The 19,376-nt window shown below is 45.9% G+C and overlaps 1 protein-coding gene across 3 annotated transcripts in view; it reads left to right on the top strand.

Annotated features, from left to right (window-relative positions):
- ogdha (oxoglutarate dehydrogenase a) overlaps positions 1-19,376 on the top strand; it is a 32,536-nt gene that overhangs the window by 6,536 nt on the left and 6,624 nt on the right. The window contains exons 4-16 of one of the 3 annotated variants that reach the window (XM_056375652.1): positions 2,421-2,523; positions 5,670-5,714; positions 12,311-12,426; positions 12,891-13,045; positions 16,102-16,248; positions 16,348-16,438; positions 16,749-16,928; positions 17,117-17,245; positions 17,334-17,513; positions 17,709-17,861; positions 18,487-18,589; positions 18,701-18,829; positions 18,906-19,056. In XM_056375652.1, coding sequence (XP_056231627.1) covers positions 2,421-2,523; positions 5,670-5,714; positions 12,311-12,426; positions 12,891-13,045; positions 16,102-16,248; positions 16,348-16,438; positions 16,749-16,928; positions 17,117-17,245; positions 17,334-17,513; positions 17,709-17,861; positions 18,487-18,589; positions 18,701-18,829; positions 18,906-19,056 — 1,682 coding nt within the window. Of the gene's footprint in view, positions 1-1,850; positions 1,945-2,420; positions 2,524-5,669; positions 5,715-12,310; positions 12,427-12,890; positions 13,046-16,101; positions 16,249-16,347; positions 16,439-16,748; positions 16,929-17,116; positions 17,246-17,333; positions 17,514-17,708; positions 17,862-18,486; positions 18,590-18,700; positions 18,830-18,905; positions 19,057-19,376 lie in introns of all 3 variants that reach the window. The other 2 variants (XM_056375654.1, XM_056375653.1) reach the window with 2 other exon arrangements.

Genomic DNA, 19,376 nt, shown 5'->3' on the forward strand with positions numbered 1-19,376 from the left:
ATATCATTTATTCATAAATATATGTGTATATATATATTTCTTAAATTTATATTAAAATTGTGTATAATTTAATATTCATTTAAGAAATATAATGAAGTTAATTGTAGGTGAAACACAAAGTTGAACTCAGAAGATTCAGAGTTCGTTGATGTTTGAAAACAGAATCATGAAACTGAAAAATATTTAATTTAGTTCAATTAGATTTTATCCATAAATTGTAGATGATCCATAGATGCATGTTGTGATCTTTAACTTGTCTCTTCCTCCAGACCGTCCTGTAACATGGAGCTCAGTAGAGACACTGTCTAATTACTGAAACACTTTATGCTGTCTATGATATTTTACTGCTATTTGTTAATTATGATAATTAACTGTACTATTTCTGTTGTTATAATGATTCTCATTTTCTTATTCATTTCTGCTATTGCTATAAAACAGTTCCAGTGTGTATAAAGTCTTAATATGTTTGATGTAGTTTAGAGTTTCTCAACCTTCACATGGAGTCATGTGACCAGCAGATACTAGATGAATATATGACGGATGTTTGTGTAATAGTTAAAAAGAAAATCTGTGTTATTATTAAAGATTTCTGTTTATAATCGAACATGAATTTACTGAACTGTTCCCTCCACAAATTCACATGAACTCTGGACACGTTAATGATTTGTTGTAGACTCATGAAAAGGTTGAGAAACCCTGAGAGATGATGTGGCGAGGAGAGGTCTTCACAGGTCACACACATCTGTAGCAAAGAACAGATGTTTTTATCTCTCTGTCAAAGCTCGTGTAAAAAACACGTTCATCCCTTTAAATGACCAACGTCTCTGGAGGCAGGAGCTGATGTCAGCTGTGAAATGATGACGGCTGAAGGAAGCGATAAAACAAACTTAGTTCATCATATTTTCATCAAGTTAATTCCAAAAATAAATAAATAAATCACAGCAGCTCGTCTGAAGAACACACACTTTGTGTCTGTGGCTGCAAATAACAATAAAGTCATTTTCCAGCTGGTGTCATGAATTGACTTCATGCTACAGATGCATGATGGGAGTAACAGTGACTGATACTTAGGTTGGTTATGGCCCCAGCAATATGATAACTGATGTTATTTTTATTATTACAAATTTAAATTTAAAGAAGAAAACATTCTTAATTTAAAGGATGATTTTTCTAATACACTGTCATGACAGCGAAGCAGCGCGTCTCAGTCTTTTTACATCAACGACACGAAGTAGGTCACAGCTGATGAGACTGTTTTCTTTTAGATGTTTTATTAGAGAAACTTCTTGAAACTTTGATTGATTTATTTGGAACCCCATCAGCCCCCACCATGGCAGAAACTACTGTAATGTAAATGAAAATCAAAGGCAGCAAAAGGAGCAAGAAAATAACAACAAATACCAACAGTTAAACTACTAATAACAGTAAGAGTGGCAGGTCCCCACGTCCATCTAAACTCTCAGTAAAACATAGATACAGATCAATAAACAGTGCTAACAGTAAGACACTGTCCACAGTCACCAAGAAGTTCTTCATCAATTAGATTCATTAACACTTGAAATACAGTGCAGATAGTTTACTCCCCTCGGTGCTCGGGACCTCCGCAAACCATTCATTAGAATAACTGGACACACTGAAGCTGCTGAACTCCACCTCCTCCATCTTCTGACTCATCGGCCAATAACATCGTTCCTCCACCAGCCGCCCGCTGCGTTACTGTCCCTTTAAGGCAGCAGCCGAACTCTGTCAGGTGTTATGAGTGGACCTGTGAAGCCCTCCAGGTGTCAGTGCTCTGTTGTGATAACCAGGTGTGTGTGTGTGTGGTGTGTGTGTGTGTGGGGTGTGTTTAGGTGATGGGGCATCATAATGCCCTGCTGGACCCTCTGGGAATCAGCTGTGTGAATTTTGATGATGCTCCGGTCAATACCGGCTTCCAGGACGTCGGTGAGAGCGCCACGACAAAAACAAACAAGCAAAGCCTGTGGTGTTAATGCTGCTCTTCCCTCCCACCCTCCCTCTCTTCTCTTCTTCTCTCCTTCCTCTTTATGTCAAATCTCTTCCTTTCTTTCTTCTTCTTCTCCTTTTCTGCTCTCACCCTGCTCCTGTCCGACGCTCTGTCCTCTCTTCCTGTTTTTGTGTCTCGACGTTGATCTTTCTGTTCTTTCTCTTTTCCTCTATCTCTCCTTTCTTTTTCTCTCAACCCTCCACTCCGACTTGCTTCTCATCCACTCACCCCTCCACATCCTCCCGCCTCTCTCTCTTTCCCTTATTTCGTTGCATCCTGTTTTCTCCTCATCCCTCCTCCTCCTCCTCTTCTTCACCCTCTCCTTCATTTCGTTCAATCCTCCACCTCCTCCTCCTCCTCCTCCTCCTCCTCCTCCTGTCCCGGGTGGGCTCTGTGCTGTTGTCACTCCCTGTAGATCCGAGGGCACCATGTGGCCCAGTTGGACCCCCTCGGCATCATGGACGCCGATCTGGACTCGTGTGTCCCCACTGACATTATCACCTCCTCCGACAAGCTGGGTGAGGAGATAACCCCCGTAGAAACCCCCGTCTCTTTATTCCCCCGGTCTGCCTCGCAGTCCGGCTGCTTCTGGAACTCTCCGCTGGTCGGGGGCGTTTGTTGCTGAATGTTTCTGAAACTTTGTCTTGAGCTGAAACCTCATTGTCCACAGGAAGCTTTGTGAAACTTCCCGTGGACACTGAATGTTTCTGGAAGTTTGTCTTGAACTGAAGCCTCTGTGAAAACTTCTCCAACATTCTCATATACGTGAATATTTCAGAAACTTTCTGGCTCACAATCAAGTCAGTTATCTGAAGGTCTGGACCTTCTCTTTCATATTATTAACAGACACACAACTGTTAGCCACAGTGGCGAGGAACTACTTTCTTTTAATAGGCAGAGACAGACTCAGGGTGGGCGGGGCCATCTGCCTCGACCGGGTGGGTTAGGAGAGAGAGAGAGAGCAGGAGAAAATACCACCATAATAATAATGATAAGTGAATGATGAGAGTTAATTACTTGTAATTATTATTTCTATTAAATGTAGCAGCAGGTGTGAAACAGGTGGGGGGGGGGGGTTAGAGAAGGAAGGAAGGGAGAGAGAGAGGCACTCAGCCTGGGCGTTCATGTGTCTGAGGGAAAAACTAAGTCTGGATTATTCTTGTATATGACGAATGTTTCTGAAACTTTCTGTAATGGAAACTAACCCTGACATCGTCCTCAGCTACTGGGAATAATCATGTGATGTTTTCATCACCTAGAACAGTTGATTAGTCCGTCTGGAAACGTCTAAATCCTTTAATCTCAACTTTAAATTGAACTTCGAATGTTTCCTCAACTTTCCTGAAAACTGGAAGATTAAAACAGGCCCCTCCCACAAAACATCCTCTGAGCGTGGCTTCAGGCGCTGCAGTTTCTTCATCTGAATTGGATTGAAAAGAGCGAGTAGCAGGAGATTCTGCTGTGATTCTGTATTTTATTATCCTGGTGCAGACCAAACCAACCACACTTCAGACTTCCCTCCTCCGTCTGTGGCTCTCAGCTCATTGGTTCTTGATGAACAAGATCATTTTTAAAAACACTTCACAAATATATCGTTTCATTAAAAAGTAAAAACAGCTGCTCACTGTAGTTCTTATCAATCACAGGAGGAAGTAGAGCGTTTATTGGGGACTATTTTCAGCGGCGGATTAATCCACATTTGGTGCTGTAGTGAGTGTTTTGCGCAGCAGGACGGTGTCGATATAAACTACAGTGTGTGTGTTGGTTTGCGTCTGTACATGAGATTTATTGACAAGAAGAAAAGAACCAAACAGTTTCACCAGACTTGAATCTTTTCTGAGGACTGACCGTAAAAAACGTTTAGACATTATCAAGAAAAAATAAGACGTGTAGAGTTTGTGAAACGGTTTTAGAGACAACTTCAGTGTCAGTGCAGAGACAAAGGTCAGGGGTCAAACACTAACGCCAGCATTATATTACTGTTAGCAGTTGTTTTATTGCTTGGAGGAAAAGCAAACCATCACTGCTGAGCTGCTAGCTCTGTGCTAGCCCTGTGCTAGCTCTGTGCTAGCTCTGTGCTAGCTCTGTGCTAACCCTGTGCTAGCTCTGTGCTAGCCCTGTGCTAGCTCTGTGCTAGCTCTGTGCTAGCTCTGTGCTAACCCTGTTGATGCTCTGGACTCAGCAGCTGTCGGTTGTTGGGGAAACCTGCTGCTGAAGTCGTCGGACGTGTTTCAGCTGCAGCCTCAGTAGTTGGTTGTGTGTGTTTGTTTCTGTCGGCTGCTCGCTGTAGAGACCATCGTGGACCAGAAAACTCTGTCACCACTGTTTTGAAACGGAAAGACAAGATAAGGTCCCCAAAATAAAACCTCTCCTGTTCTTCAACCGTTGCGATCACAGTCATCACCCTGAGCTCCTCTGACAGGAAACTCTTTACATTTTACATCCAAACCGTCAGTGAGCAGGAGAGACACTGATCCACTGTTATAGATACGATATGAATGACATTAAAGGGAAGAAAATACTTTGGAGCCACGAGTCTGAAGCAACTGTGTGTCAGCAGCTGCTGCAGTGATGAGGAGCCTCAAAGGCTTCGCACAGAGAGAATCAGCTGTAATTTGTCAGAAAAGCTTTAATAACCACTGTCCCGTGACAGAGAGGCTATGTTCAAATAATCCTCCATGTTTTTAAATGTGTTTCCAGTCAGTCTAAAGTCAGTTTCCTCAGTCAGTCGAACAGTGAATGTCGTCCTGGTGGCTCAGCTGGTAGAGCAAAAAACTTTTATATATATTTTAATTTAATTTGAATCTCTCTCTGGATTCAAGCCAGACTACCTGAATCAACTGTTAACATGTCAACAGTCAACATCTGTTAATTCCCAGTTGTTGATTCTCTGGACAGGAAGTGCTGTTGTGTTGTTGTTGTGTGATCAGACTGGATGATGTAAATATATGAGGACCTGGTCTGTCTCTACGTCTCTTACTTCGAGCTCTGTTCGTTCTCATCGCCGCTAACAGCCTCCAGCTTTGCCCGACTGACTGACTGACTGACTGACTGACTGACTGACTGACTGACTGACTGATGTTCAGTCTGACATCTGCTCTGTTCAGTCCCCGACTCTCAAAATGCTGCAGCCGGTTTTATGACTGGAACCTGTGGAGTTTCAGGGGCAGACTGTGAAACATATTTTGATACCAGACACTGTGGTGTGTGTGTGTGTGTGTAGACAGTATTTAAAGTTTGTAGTAAAAACAGAGGACGTCTGTGTCGTGTTGTGCGTTCCTGCAGCTCAGGATTCAGTCCTGTCCTGCTGTAGTCAAGGTAACCTGTGCAGAATGGCTTCCTGTTTGGGAAACCCCTCAGTGTGGGTTGGTTGTGGTGTTGCTTCTGTATCAAGGACTATTTAACCTCAGCATGGTGTCAACTGCATCCTTCAGTCTCCACCACTTCAGTCCAAATTGAACCTTCTCCAAATCAACTCGACGTTTTCTGTAAATGTTAGAGGTGGTGGCGACGTGGAGATGCTTCACCCTGTCGTAGCTGTAGTCTGTCGGTGTTGTCGTTGGTGTCGAGTGGCCATGGGTGTCAGGTCTGAATGAGAGGTAGATCACTAACAGTGTACGGGTATCTCTCCCTTTGCTGCCCCCCCTGCTGGTGACCCCTCCAGACGTGGCGGTTTTCAAGGAGAGGCTGAGAATCCTCACGGTAGGAGGTACGAGCGACCACGACGACGCTGGTGTGTCACGGCGCAGTGCTGCGCAGCCAGTAGTTCCTCTTCCGTAGACCGTCTCCACTGCTGCAGTGTGCGGGTCACACCTACAGGAAGTCCAGGAAGTGAGAAACAGATGCTGCTGGATCTGCCTCTGACGTCCTGAGCTCCTGTCGAGGTCTCTGCACCGGAGGGGGAGACGGAGATGTTTCACTCGGTTCAGTGTCTTTCCTTTAGTTCAGACTGTTCCAGGTCGCCGCTGCTCAACATGTGTCTCAATAATAGAAGTAACTATAATATAAACATGAAAACTAAGAGCAGAGTTTAGTGTCTGTACACACATTATTTTGGCATGTGACTTACAATGTTAGACATTTCTTTTACTGGAATATTTTCCGGGTGTCTTTTAGTTTTCTGCATCAGGTTCAGGCTGTGACAGCAGGTGCTTCTGATTCACCTGTGTTGTTTCCTCCTTTCTCAGAGATGCAAGGGAAAGACTCTCTCCCTGATACATGGGAAATGATTTGCAGCTTGAAATGTAACTGAGGAAAATCTATTTGTATAATCACATTATCACACACAGAGGTCACGCAGTGTGCTCAACAGAAATAAAAAGGACAAACATAGATGTAAAAAGCAGAATAAAAACAAAGATTATGGGATGGATAATATCTCATTAAAGTGCAAGATTAAAAGATAAAATGGCAGAGGAGAACAGAAGTTTGTAGCTTCTCTTGATCTGATCCAGTGGGAGCTGCTTCCAGCAGGGGGCAGCATAACGGCTGAAACTCCCTGTTAGGAACCAGGATTCAGGTCGGAAGAAATCACACATGGACAAATCCTGATGAATTATGGGACAGAAAATGTTAGTTTGTTAATCAGGAGAACAGTAAACACAGATGAAGGAAACAAATACACTTTAAAGGTTGGGAGTAAAATGACACGTTTATGGGTTCTGCAGCAGATCAGCTTCACCTGTGGAGCAAGAGGCAAATTAGAAGCACCTGCCGAGTGTGTTTACACATCATGTCCTTGATTCAGAAATCTGGAAATGAACTTGAGTTCTCAGAGAGAACCTCTAAACAGCTGGTCGTGCTCATCGTGTTCACAGACACGTGGTGGTGATGCAGTGAAATACAAACAACAGCTGCCCAGTGTTTCCTGTCTGACTGTTCTTTCCCCCGGTGGGGACAGTGTGTTGGTTTGGTGATGAAGCTCAGACACTGAACTACAGTGAAATGTCTCTTCAGACCTCAGCACACAGGAGCCACACAGATATATGTCCTCCATGTTGTTGGCAGCAGCTGTTGAATCAGAGACTGCTGCCTCTCACCTCCTCTGAATGTCTCCTGTGGGCTCTGGTCCGTGCAGTCAGCTGTTAGCCTGTAGCTGCTAGTAGCACGTCGCTTTGTCCAGTAAACAGTAGAACAGTTAGTAGATGAGATGAGAAACTTCACATGGAGCTGACAAGGTGGCATCAGAAGATCATTTTTATCTGTGGCCATAAAAAAGATTAAAAACTAAAGTTTAGATTAGATTAACTTTATTAATCCCACAACTGGGAAATTCATTTACCACAGCAGAAAAATAAACATCTATAGATGTAAAAGGCATTAAAAAAAAGAAAATCATGGTTTCTACTTCGGGCATTAAAGTACTGTTAAAGTATTTATTTATATGACATGAAATGTTCAACTCTGTCTTGTCCTCTGAACTGCAGGTTGTCACGTCACAGTTCCTGATGTTGCTGTCAGTGAGAGGAAACAGAGCGGTAGCATCCACCCAGTATCAATAACTATTGTGTTATTGATCGAGGTGATATCTGCTGATAAAGGTGTAAAATGTGCAGAGACAGGTGGAAGGTTCTATATCAGGTTAAAGGTGTTACATGAGACGGCTGTAGGTCAGGTGAGGGTTCTGGATCAGAGTAAAAATACACTCTTCACTAACACTCTGTACATCAGTCAGTCAGAAAGATGCGAGTGGAGGATGAGCAGGTGAATCAGTGATGTCATAGATCATGTGATGACCTGTAGACTGTTGTGGCCATGGATTTAAAAAGAATCTTCGTCATTTCACCTGCTGGTCTCTCCGTGTTTCTCCTCCGACACTGGCTGAACGTCTCCTGTTGGTATCTGAGTGATGAAGTTTCCTTTACCCGGTAACACTGTTTAGCTGTAGTGTAAAGGCCTGGTGGGGAATTTAAATCTTTTACAAATGATCCGGCTTCATCTTTCAGCCATGTTTTAATGTATAAACAAAATGAATAGAAAATGAAAAATGAGCATCACTCAGAGAACAAGTCCAGCCTGTGTTTTTAGCTTTAGTCTTTAGTCTGTTAGTTTGAAGCTCTCTCTCTCTCTCTCTCTCTCTCTCTCTCTCTCTCTCTCTCTCTCTCTCTCTCTCTCTCTCTCTCTCTCTCTCTCTCTCTCTCTCTGTCTCTTCCTCTGTTTTCTGCTTTGCTCCCGTGTTCTGGGTTTCCACGGTTTTAGTCTTTACCTGCCTCAGTGTGCAGTGAGGTGAGGACAGGAAGAAGCAGCAGCACTAACAAACAGCAGCAGTCTAACCAGCTTTTCTCTCCTCTGTCAATCAACTGCTGGTTTTAGAGCTTAGCACTGTGGCAGCATCCAGACACCTGACAGACACCTGACAGACACCTGACAGACACCTGACAGACACCTGACAGACACCTGACAGACACCTGACAGACACCTGACACCTGACTGACACCAGACACCTGACTGACACCTGACACCTGACTGACACCAGACACCTGACTGACACCTGACTGACACCAGAATGACACCTGAATGACACCTGACACCAGACAGACACCTGACAGACACCTGACAGACACCTGACAGACACCTGACAGACACCTGACAGACACCTGACAGACACCTGACTGACACCTGACTGACACCTGACTGACACCTGACTGACACCTGACTGACACCTGACAGACACCTGACAGACACCTGACAGACACCTGACAGACACCTGACAGACACCTGACAGACACCAGACACCTGACAGACACCTGACAGACACCTGACAGACACCTGACTGACACCATACAGTCACCTGACTGACACCATACAGTCACCTGACAGACACCTGACAGACACCTGACAGACACCTGACAGACACCTGACAGACACCATGCAGTCACCTGACCGACACCATACAGACACCAGACCGCCACCTGACAGACACCTGACTGACACCTGACAGACACCAGACAGATTCATGTCTGAAAACAACAGCTTCACCAGCTTCTAACTTTGAAACTGCTTTTTAAACAATAAACTCACTGAGCATTTTATTAGGAACACCTGTACACCTGTGGATTCATGCAGTTATCCAATCGGCCAATCAGGAAGTGGGTAACTTCATATTAACGAACTAACGTGTCAGAAACCTGGATATTAAAATGAGAGTCTCAGAGGAACATTTCAACATGAGGATGACATGAACTGAGGAAGTACCCAGTGTTAGTGAGGTGTTCCTAATAAAATGCTCACTGACTGTTTGTGTTACAGAAAGTGTCTCTGAATCGAACTGCTTCAGTAAATCAGCTGATAATCCTCTGCAGCGTGAACCCTCTGTTCTTCACTGCTGCTTTGTTCTGAAGGTGGTCGTGTTGAGAGGCAGCAGTGAGTCCGTCCCCGTGTCCTCGTGTCCTCGTGTCCCCTCGCCCCCTCGCCATGTGACCTGTGTTACATAAAGTGTTGTGACTGTGTGTTTCAGAGTCAGACTGCCACTCTCAGTTTAGTGTGGGCTGCAGACGGAGCGGTAAACATCACAGACCTGTTTGTGCCTGAGGAGCTGTTAATGGCTGTGACGCCTTTTATTCCTCCTCTCCTCCCTCACCACCTCCCCTCTGACGGGAGGGGGAGGAGGAGGAGGAGGAGGACGGTGACTGAGAAGCAGTGATCACTGTCTAATGTCCCGCTCTGCTTTTTGATTGGCTGCTTCTGTCGCTCGTGTGTTTCTGCTGTGGACGCAGCTCGTCACAGACGTTTTATATAACCTGCTTCCTGATTGGCTGAATCAGCTGCGGGTATGCCAGGCTCGGCCTCTGATTGGCAGTTTTGAGTGGAAGGAATCTCTGAGGTGGTTGTGTTGTTGGATTTTAGGACGGGAAGTTAAAGTCGTGTTTCCCCCAGCATCACGTTTACGACACAAACACACACACAACACATCCTTCTACTCTCTCTCTCATCACTCCTCTCTCCTCCGTAACATCTCCTCTAACTCTCCCATAATCAGTGTGACGTTGGGAAATAACCGATTAAACGCCCATAACCCTCCTCCACGTCACTCATGTTCCCGCTCATCCATCGCTGCTGTCATGAACACATCGCCTCTCTCTCTGCGCTGAAGTGTTGAAGCAGGAAGTCCTCACGTCCTCCAGGAGACCAGTGCTGACACACAGGGGTCAGCAGAGGTCAACCAGTCATCGGCCGGCTCGTACATGTAGAGGATGTGTGTCTGGGTGGCGCAGGAAGCTGGCGGTCTGATGATTCCTCTGATGCCGCTGACATCATGTGCTCAGGGTCTCAGCAGCGCTTCTGTCACTTTCATTCCTCGTTACTTATCAGCTGATATAAACAACGACACTGATTCAGCTCAAGTTTCCTTAAATGAACAGATAGAATCAGACTCTAATCTGCATCTCCATCCATCATTATTAATATTAATCATCTAACCTGAATGGATGGCATCACAGACGAATTGAAGCTGGTGTTTCTGTCATTTATATCAATGATTATGATCAATCAGCTGATCGTAAACAGACCCCGCCCCCGACCGACCCGAGGATCATTAGACCTGATCCCGAACAGAGAGAGAACCCAAACACCAGCAGCAGCTTGATGCTGATCACTGAACAGCTGTGTAGGAAAAAGAGCTGCAGTAAAATAATGATAATGATAATAATGAAAAGTTTAAAGGCTGGACGGACTGAAGATGGCGCTCTCCTCCTTTACCCGAGGTTTTCACTGAGGTTCTCCACCCTGCTGCCGTCCAGACCGGCTCCTCTACATCCACGAGACCAGGATCAGTCTGATCCAGGATCAGTCTGATCCAGACCTGCAGCGCCGCTCTCGTCTGGTTCTGTTTCCTTCTTGTTGAAAACCGGATCTGACAGTTTGATGCTGCAGGTGTCGTCCTGTTGATCCACTCACCCTGGTTCTGTTCTTACAAACAACACGTAAACTGATTTATCATCTTTAGATGGAGAGATCTTTTCTCCTAAATCTAAAGTTTTGCAGCTGAAATTTCTTTAAAAAATTGAAAAGTTTATTGGAGTTATGATGTTTGTGAACGACCAGCAGCCGTTCAGTGTGAGCTGGGTTTACCACAGAACAAACCTGAACCAGTGTCACCAGTTAAAGCTTTAACTGGTTTGTTCTCCTCTCGTTCTCTTCTTGTCATCAATAATAATCAATTACAACAAGTTCATCGTCTTCATCTGGACTTTTTAAACAGATCACACACTGAGGTCAAAGTCAGCATCACGCGTAAAGATCAAAGCGCCTGTCCGGGCGCCACTGTGGATCTGAAGCTAATAAAGACACACACTTTGCCACATACATATCTGAGTTTAGTTAACCAGATGTTTACACTTATTTTCATTCAGAGCGGCAGCCATTTTGTTTTCAGCTAATCCGGCCGTCCATCTCATTCTCGTGGTCACGATATCTCAGTAACGTTTTGAGGGAACTTCTTCAGATTTGTCGCAAACATTCATTAAGAGTCAACGATGAACTGATTTAGATTTTGGTGGTCAAAGGTCAAGGTCACGGTGACATCACAAAACACAGAATTGGCCGTGTGAACGTGAAATCTCCGTAACGCCTCGAGGGAATTTATTCAAATTTAGAAAAAAACTTTCATCTAGACTCAAAAGATGAACCGATTAGACTTTGGTGGTCAAAGGTCAAAGGTCAGTGTGACCTCGAAAAACACTTTTTAGCCATAACTGAAGACTTCACAGCGACAATGACGAGATCTCACACCATTGGTTCATATTTAATGACTCTGGATAAACAGGATGTAGCGTGGAACTAGTGTGAGCGGCGGAGGGATACGACCACCAGGAGGAGATTGTAGATTCTAGTTTGTTCTCTGCTGCGCCACAATGTGAGTGTTGATGGCGATGAAGGAGAGAGAGAGAGCGAGAGAGAGCGACACGTTGTTGACAAGAAGAAAACTAGAACACCGTCCTCTGCTTTGAGAGTGAAGCTGTGGATTAATGACACTAACCAAGTTTCTCTTGACTCTTATTCTCATCTCCTTATTTGTTTTGCACCCACGACTGACCCCCCCCCACAACCTTTCTCCATCACTGCCCCCCCCCCCCCCCCCCCCCCCCCCCCCCCCCCGCATGTTTAACGTGTCTGGTTTTTCCTCCATGTTGTTCCTGAGACATTTTCATCATGACTCACTCGTCTTCATCTGTCTGCCGTCTCTCTGTGTCTGTGCTCCCTCCATCCTTCGACCCGTCTTCCCCTCCTTCCCTCTTTTTTTCTCCCATAAAACCCTCCTGCCCCTCCTCTTCCCCTCCCCTCCTGTGGTGCATCATGGGAATATAGGCTTCTACGGTCTGGATGACTCTGACCTGGACAAGGTGTTCCGCCTGCCCACCACCACCTTCATCGGAGGTTCAGAGAGCGCCCTCCCCCTGAAGGAGATCATCCGCCGCCTGGAGGTAAAACACTCAGATACTTTTATTGATCACTGATTAGTCATCAGTTTAATGTCTTCGAGATGGTTTTATCACCCAGAAGCCCCTGGTTCAGCCGGGTCCTGCTTTCCTGCCTCAAACCTCAGTCATGTGACAAACGAATGTACAAGCACAAACAGGAAGTTCTGTTCTTGTCCAGACAAACTTTTTGTTCTTTCCCCCCAAGGCCCCAGACAAGTATTTTTCCCATGATTCCTTGTGTCAGTCTTTGATGTTTGGGTGGATGCTGCATTAGAGTGGAGCAGCTGAATCATCAGCTGTTTGTATGATGTTGATGTTCTGATGATCGTTCAGTGGATCAAGAGCCTCAAGATATTGTAATTTTGAAATCAAGAAGTTTGAATTAAGTTGTGAGGTTCCCAGTCCACCCCCCTCCCCCTGCCCCCCTCCCCCACCCCCTCAGTGACCCTGTGGTGGTTGTGGTTCAGATGGCGTACTGTCAGCACATCGGGGTGGAGTTCATGTTCATCAACGACCTGGAGCAGTGTCAGTGGATCAGACAGAAGTTTGAGACTCCAGGAGTGATGCAGTTCACTCTGGAGGAGAAGAGGACGCTGCTGGCTCGCATGATCCGCTCCACCAGGTACACACTGTTACACACTGCTACACACTGTTACACACTGCTACACACTATACACACTGTTACACACTATACACACTGCTACACACTGCTACACACTGCTACACACTATACACACTGTTACACACTGCTACACACTGCTACACACTGTTACACACTGCTACACACTATACACACTGTTACACACTGCTACACACTGTTACACACTGCTACACACTGCTACACACTGCTACACACTGTTACACACTATACACACTGTTACACACTGTTACACACTGTTACACACTATACACACTGTTACACACTGTTACACACTGTTACACACTGCTACACACTGTTACACACTGTTACACACTGTTACACACTGTTACACACTGTTACACACTGTTACACACTATACACACTGTTACACACTGTTACACACTATACACACTGTTACACACTGTTACACACTATACACACTGTTACACACTGTTACACACTATACACACTGTTACACACTGTTACACACTGTTACACACTGCTACACACTGTTACACACTGTTACACACTGTTACACACTGTTACACACTGTTACACACTCTACACACTGTTACACACTGTTACACACTATACACACTGTTACACACTGTTACACACTGTTACACACTGCTACACACTGTTACACACTATACACACTGCTACACACTGCTACACACTGTTACACACTATACACACTGCTACACACTGCTACACACTATACACACTGCTACACACTGCTACACACTGTTACACACTATACACACTGTTACACACTGCTACACACTATACACACTGCTACACACTGCTACACACTGCTACACACTGCTACACACTGTTACACACTGTTACACACTGTTACACACTGTTACACACTATACACACTGTTACACACTGTTACACACTGCTACACACTATACACACTGCTACACACTATACACACTGCTACACACTGTTACACACTATACACACTGTTACACACTGCTACACACTGCTACACACTGCTACACACTGTTACACACTATACACACTGCTACACACTGTTACACACTGCTACACACTGTTACACACTGCTACACACTGCTACACACTATACACACTATACACACTATACACACTGCTACACACTGCTACACACTATACACACTGTTACACACTGTTACACACTGTTACACACTGCTACACACTATACACACTGTTACACACTGTTACACACTGTTACACACTGTTACACACTGCTACACACTGCTACACACTGCTACACACTGTTACACACTGTTACACACTGTTACACACTGTTACACACTGTACACACTGTTACACACTGCTACACACTGTTACACACTGCTACACACTGCTACACACTGCTACACACTGCTACACACTGTTACACACTGTTACACACTGCTACACACTGCTACACACTATACACACTGTTACACACTGCTACACACTGTTACACACTGCTACACACTGCTACACACTATACACACTGTTACACACTGCTACACACTGCTACACACTATACACACTATACACACTGTTACACACTGCTACACACTGTTACACACTGTTACACACTGTTACACACTATACACACTGTTACACACTGTTACACACTATACACACTGTTACACACTATACACACTGTTACACACTGTTACACACTGCTACACACTGCTACACACTATACACACTGTTACACACTGCTACACACTGCTACACACTGTTACACACTATACACACTGTTACACACTGCTACACACTGTTACACACTGCTACACACTGTTACACACTGTTACACACTTTACACACTGTTACACACTGTTACACACTATACACACTGTTACACACTGTTACACACTGTTACACACTGTTACACACTCTACACACTCTACACACTGTTACACACTCTACACACTCTACACACTGTTACACACTCTACACACTCTACACACTGTTACACACTATACACACTGTTACACACTGTTACACACTGTTACACACTGTTACACACTATACACACTCTACACACTGTTACACACTATACACACTGTTACACACTGTTACACACTATACACACTGTTACACACTGTTACACACTGTTACACACTGTTACACACTGTTACACACTCTACACACTCTACACACTGTTACACACTGTTACACACTGTTACACACTGTTACACACTGTTACACACTATACACACTGTTACACACTGTTACACACTGTTACACACTGTTACACACTCTACACACTCTACACACTGTTACACACTGTTACACACTGTTACACACTGCTACACACTGTTACACACTGCTACACACTGTTACACACTGCTACACACTGTTACACACTGCTACACACTGTTACACACTTTACACACTGTTACACACTATACACACTGTTACACACTGTTACACACTGTTACACACTGTTACACACTCTACACACTCTACACACTGTTACACACTATACACACTGTTACACACTATACACACTCTACACACTGTTACACACTATACACACTGTTACACACTGTTACACACTGTTACACACTATACACACTGTTACACACTGTTACACACTGTTACACACTATACACACTGTTACACACTGTTACACACTGTTACACACTGTTACACACTGTTACACACTGTTACACACTCTGGCTCTGCCTGTAATGCAGCATCTTCTGTAGAGAGGATCTGTGATACTACACAACACAATATAATGCACTGCTCTGTCAAACTGTATGAGCCTATGAAGTGAGCATTAGTTGTTGTAACATGTCATTAATGTGTGTGTGTCTGTGTGTGTGTGTGTGTGTGTGTGTGTGTGTGTGTGTGTGTGTGTGTGTGTGTGTGTGTGTGTGTGTGTGTGTGTGTGTGTGTGTGTCTGTGTGTGTGTGTGTGTGTGTGTGTCTGTGTGTGTGTGTGTGTGTGTGTGTGTGTGTGTGTGTGTGTCTGTGTGTGTGTGTGTGTGTGTGTCTGTGTGTGTGTGTGTGTGTCTGTGTGTGTGTCTGTGTGTGTGTGTGTAGGTTCGAGGAGTTCCTCCAGAAGAAGTGGTCTGCAGAGAAGCGTTTTGGTCTGGAGGGATGTGAGTCACTGATCCCGGCTCTGAAAACCATCATTGATAAATCCTCTGAGAACGGAGTGGAGAACGTCATCATGGGCATGCCTCACAGGTAACACACACACAACACACACACACACACACACACACACACACACACACACACACACAGGAGTCCTGCTGTGTGTACACTCACCTCTCTGTGTCTCAGGGGTCGTCTGAACGTTCTGGCCAACGTGATCCGTAAAGAGCTGGAGCAGATCTTCTGTCAATTTGACTCCAAACTGGAAGCTGCTGATGAGGTAATGAGCTCATTAACATCGCTGCTGACATCACAGCTGCTGCTGACATCACAGATGACATCATGCTACATGTCATTTTAAAGGAGCCATCTGTAACTCTTGCTAATGCTGCATAGCTAACATTAGCATTAGCAGACGAAGCATCAAACGTCTCTCCTGAGGTTGAAACAAACACCGATGTGAAGTTAGCATGCTAACCGGCTAGCTCCAGCCTGTCTCCTCACTTCTTGATAGATACTGAACTAATAACAGCTGTACCATCGTCTCTGTGTGTTGTTATAAACTCCTCTGCTGTGGTTTCCCTCCTCAGGGCTCTGGAGATGTGAAGTACCATCTGGGGATGTACCACCGTCGAATCAACCGCGTGACGGACAGGAACATCACCCTGTCTCTGGTGGCCAACCCCTCCCACCTGGAGGCTGTGGACCCCGTGGTGCAGGGGAAGACCAAGGCCGAGCAATTCTACTGTGGAGACAACGACGGGAACAGGGTGAGCCGACACACAGCCGACACACAGCCGACAAAGTGGACTGTGATGTCACTTGGGGGAGTGTCCAACAGATGAGGGAGCAAAAAAACACAACAACCACAGCTGCGTCTTTTGCACCGCTCACTTGTGTGTGTGTGTGTGTGTGTGTGTGTGTGTGTGTGTGTGTGTGTGTGTGTGTGTGAGAGTAGGTGATGTCCATCCTGCTCCATGGAGACGCAGCGTTTGCAGGTCAGGGAATCGTCTACGAAACTTTCCACCTGTCTGACCTGCCGTCCTACACCACGCACGGCACCGTGCACGTCGTCGTCAACAACCAGGTAACGAACGCACAGAAAATAGGAAGTGTCAAACAGGAAGTATCAAACGGTCCGAGTGTCCGACCGTGACGATGTGTTCCGTCTCCAGATCGGTTTCACCACAGATCCTCGTATGGCTCGATCGTCTCCGTATCCCACCGATGTGGCTCGAGTCGTCAACGCTCCCATCTTCCACGTCAACGCCGACGACCCCGAGGCCGTCATCTACGTCTGCAAGGTGGCGGCCGAGTGGAGAGCCACGTTCCACAAGGACGTGGTGGTCGACCTGGTCAGTGCAAAACACCTGGTTATACCTGCTCTAATACAATCTGTGAGCGCTGGAATAACATGCATGTTCACCTGTGTGTGTGTGTGTGTGTGTGTGTGTGTGTGTGTGTGTGTGTGTGTGTGTGTGTGTGTGTGTGTGTGTGTGTGTGTGTGTGTGTGTGCGTGCGTGCGTGCGTGCGTGTGTGTGTGTGCGCAGGTGTGTTACCGTCGGATGGGTCACAACGAGATGGACGAGCCGATGTTCACTCAGCCGCTGATGTACAAACAGATCAAGAAGCAGAAACCTGTTCTGCAGAAATACGCTGAGAAGCTGATCGCAGAGGGAGCAGTGAGCCGGCAGGAGTACGAGGTGACGTGCACACACACACGCACACGCACACACACACACACAGTGTACTTTGTCTGTGAGCTGCACTCGACCTGTGTGTGAGACGTGTTTATCTAACGGTTGATGAGGTTCGTCACTGCGGCTTCAGAGCGGAGGGAGACGGTGGAGGAGCGAACAGGTCAGTGACATGACTCCGCCTCCCGTCAGCGGCTTCCTGTTAGATTTCAGAGGGATTTGCTTTGAGCCCAGCAGGGTTCAGATCAGCAGCAGGAGGCTGAAATCAGACGCTGTGACTCTTGGTCAAACACCTCTCTCCGTCTCAGCCTCGGTCCCACACGGCGGCAGTCACAGCCGCAGACATTTTGTTTTCAGCTTGTCCGTCTGTCCCGCTCTCGTGGACGAGATGTCTCAGTCGCACAGAGTTCTTTCAATAATCTCTGGAGTTACATGATCATATTTAATTTAAATAAGAGAACATCATTTCTAATCACTGGTTTTTTAAACTTGACTTGACAATAGAGGAAATGATCATTATATATCATATGATATAAATGATAAATGTCTTCCATGTGTTCAACATCTGCTCCACTCGTCACCACATCTGGACTGTCTGTAGTTCTCAGACCATCTGTGTCTCTGTTCGTAGGAGGAAATCTCCAAGTACGATAAGATCTGCGAGGAGGCGCACGCTCGCTCCAAAGACGAGAAGATCCTCCACATCAAGCACTGGCTGGACTCCCCATGGCCCGGTGAGGGGGGGGGGGGCACAGTTAGAACTGAACCGTTAGAGTCTCAGGACTGGACCGTGGTTCTGCTGGTTCTCGGAGGTTGTTGACTTGTTGGTCTGTCGTTGTCTTCAGGTTTCTTCACCCTGGACGGTCAGCCCAAGTCTATGAGCTGCCCCTCCACCGGTCTGACCGAGGAGAACCTGAACCACATCGGACAGATGGCCTCGTCCGTCCCTGTGGAGGACTTCACCATCCACGGAGGTCTGGACTCTACCGGACTCAGATGAGCGAGACAGACGCTGCGTCCTGACTCTGACGCTGAACTTTGCTGTTTCAGGTCTGAGTCGGATCCTGAAGGGCCGAGCTGAGATGGTGCGGAACCGCACGGTGGACTGGGCTCTGGGGGAGTACATGGCCTTCGGGTCGCTGCTGCAGGAGGGAATCCACGTGCGACTGTCGGGACAGGACGTGGAGCGAGGGACATTCAGGTAAACACACTTTTTATTTTTTATTTCCTCCCCGGCGGCAGTCGGACCGGTGGCCATTTTGTTTTCAGGTTGTTCGTGCGTCTTGTTCTCGTGGACACGTTGTCTCAGGAACACCTCGACAGAACTTCTTCAGATTTGGCACAAACGTTCACCTGGACTCCAGGGTGAACTGATTCGATTTTGGTGGTCAAAGGTCAAAGGTCAGTGTGACCTCACAAGACTCTTTTTAGCCGTTAGTCAAGACCTAATGTTTAATATTCTCTGTCTCTGACTCTGGATAAACACATGTGGAACTAGTTTAAGTGGCGGAGGGATACGAC

The sequence above is a fragment of the Seriola aureovittata genome, chromosome 5 (genome assembly GCF_021018895.1).
Source record: "Seriola aureovittata isolate HTS-2021-v1 ecotype China chromosome 5, ASM2101889v1, whole genome shotgun sequence".
Taxonomy (NCBI): Eukaryota; Metazoa; Chordata; class Actinopteri; order Carangiformes; family Carangidae; genus Seriola; species Seriola aureovittata.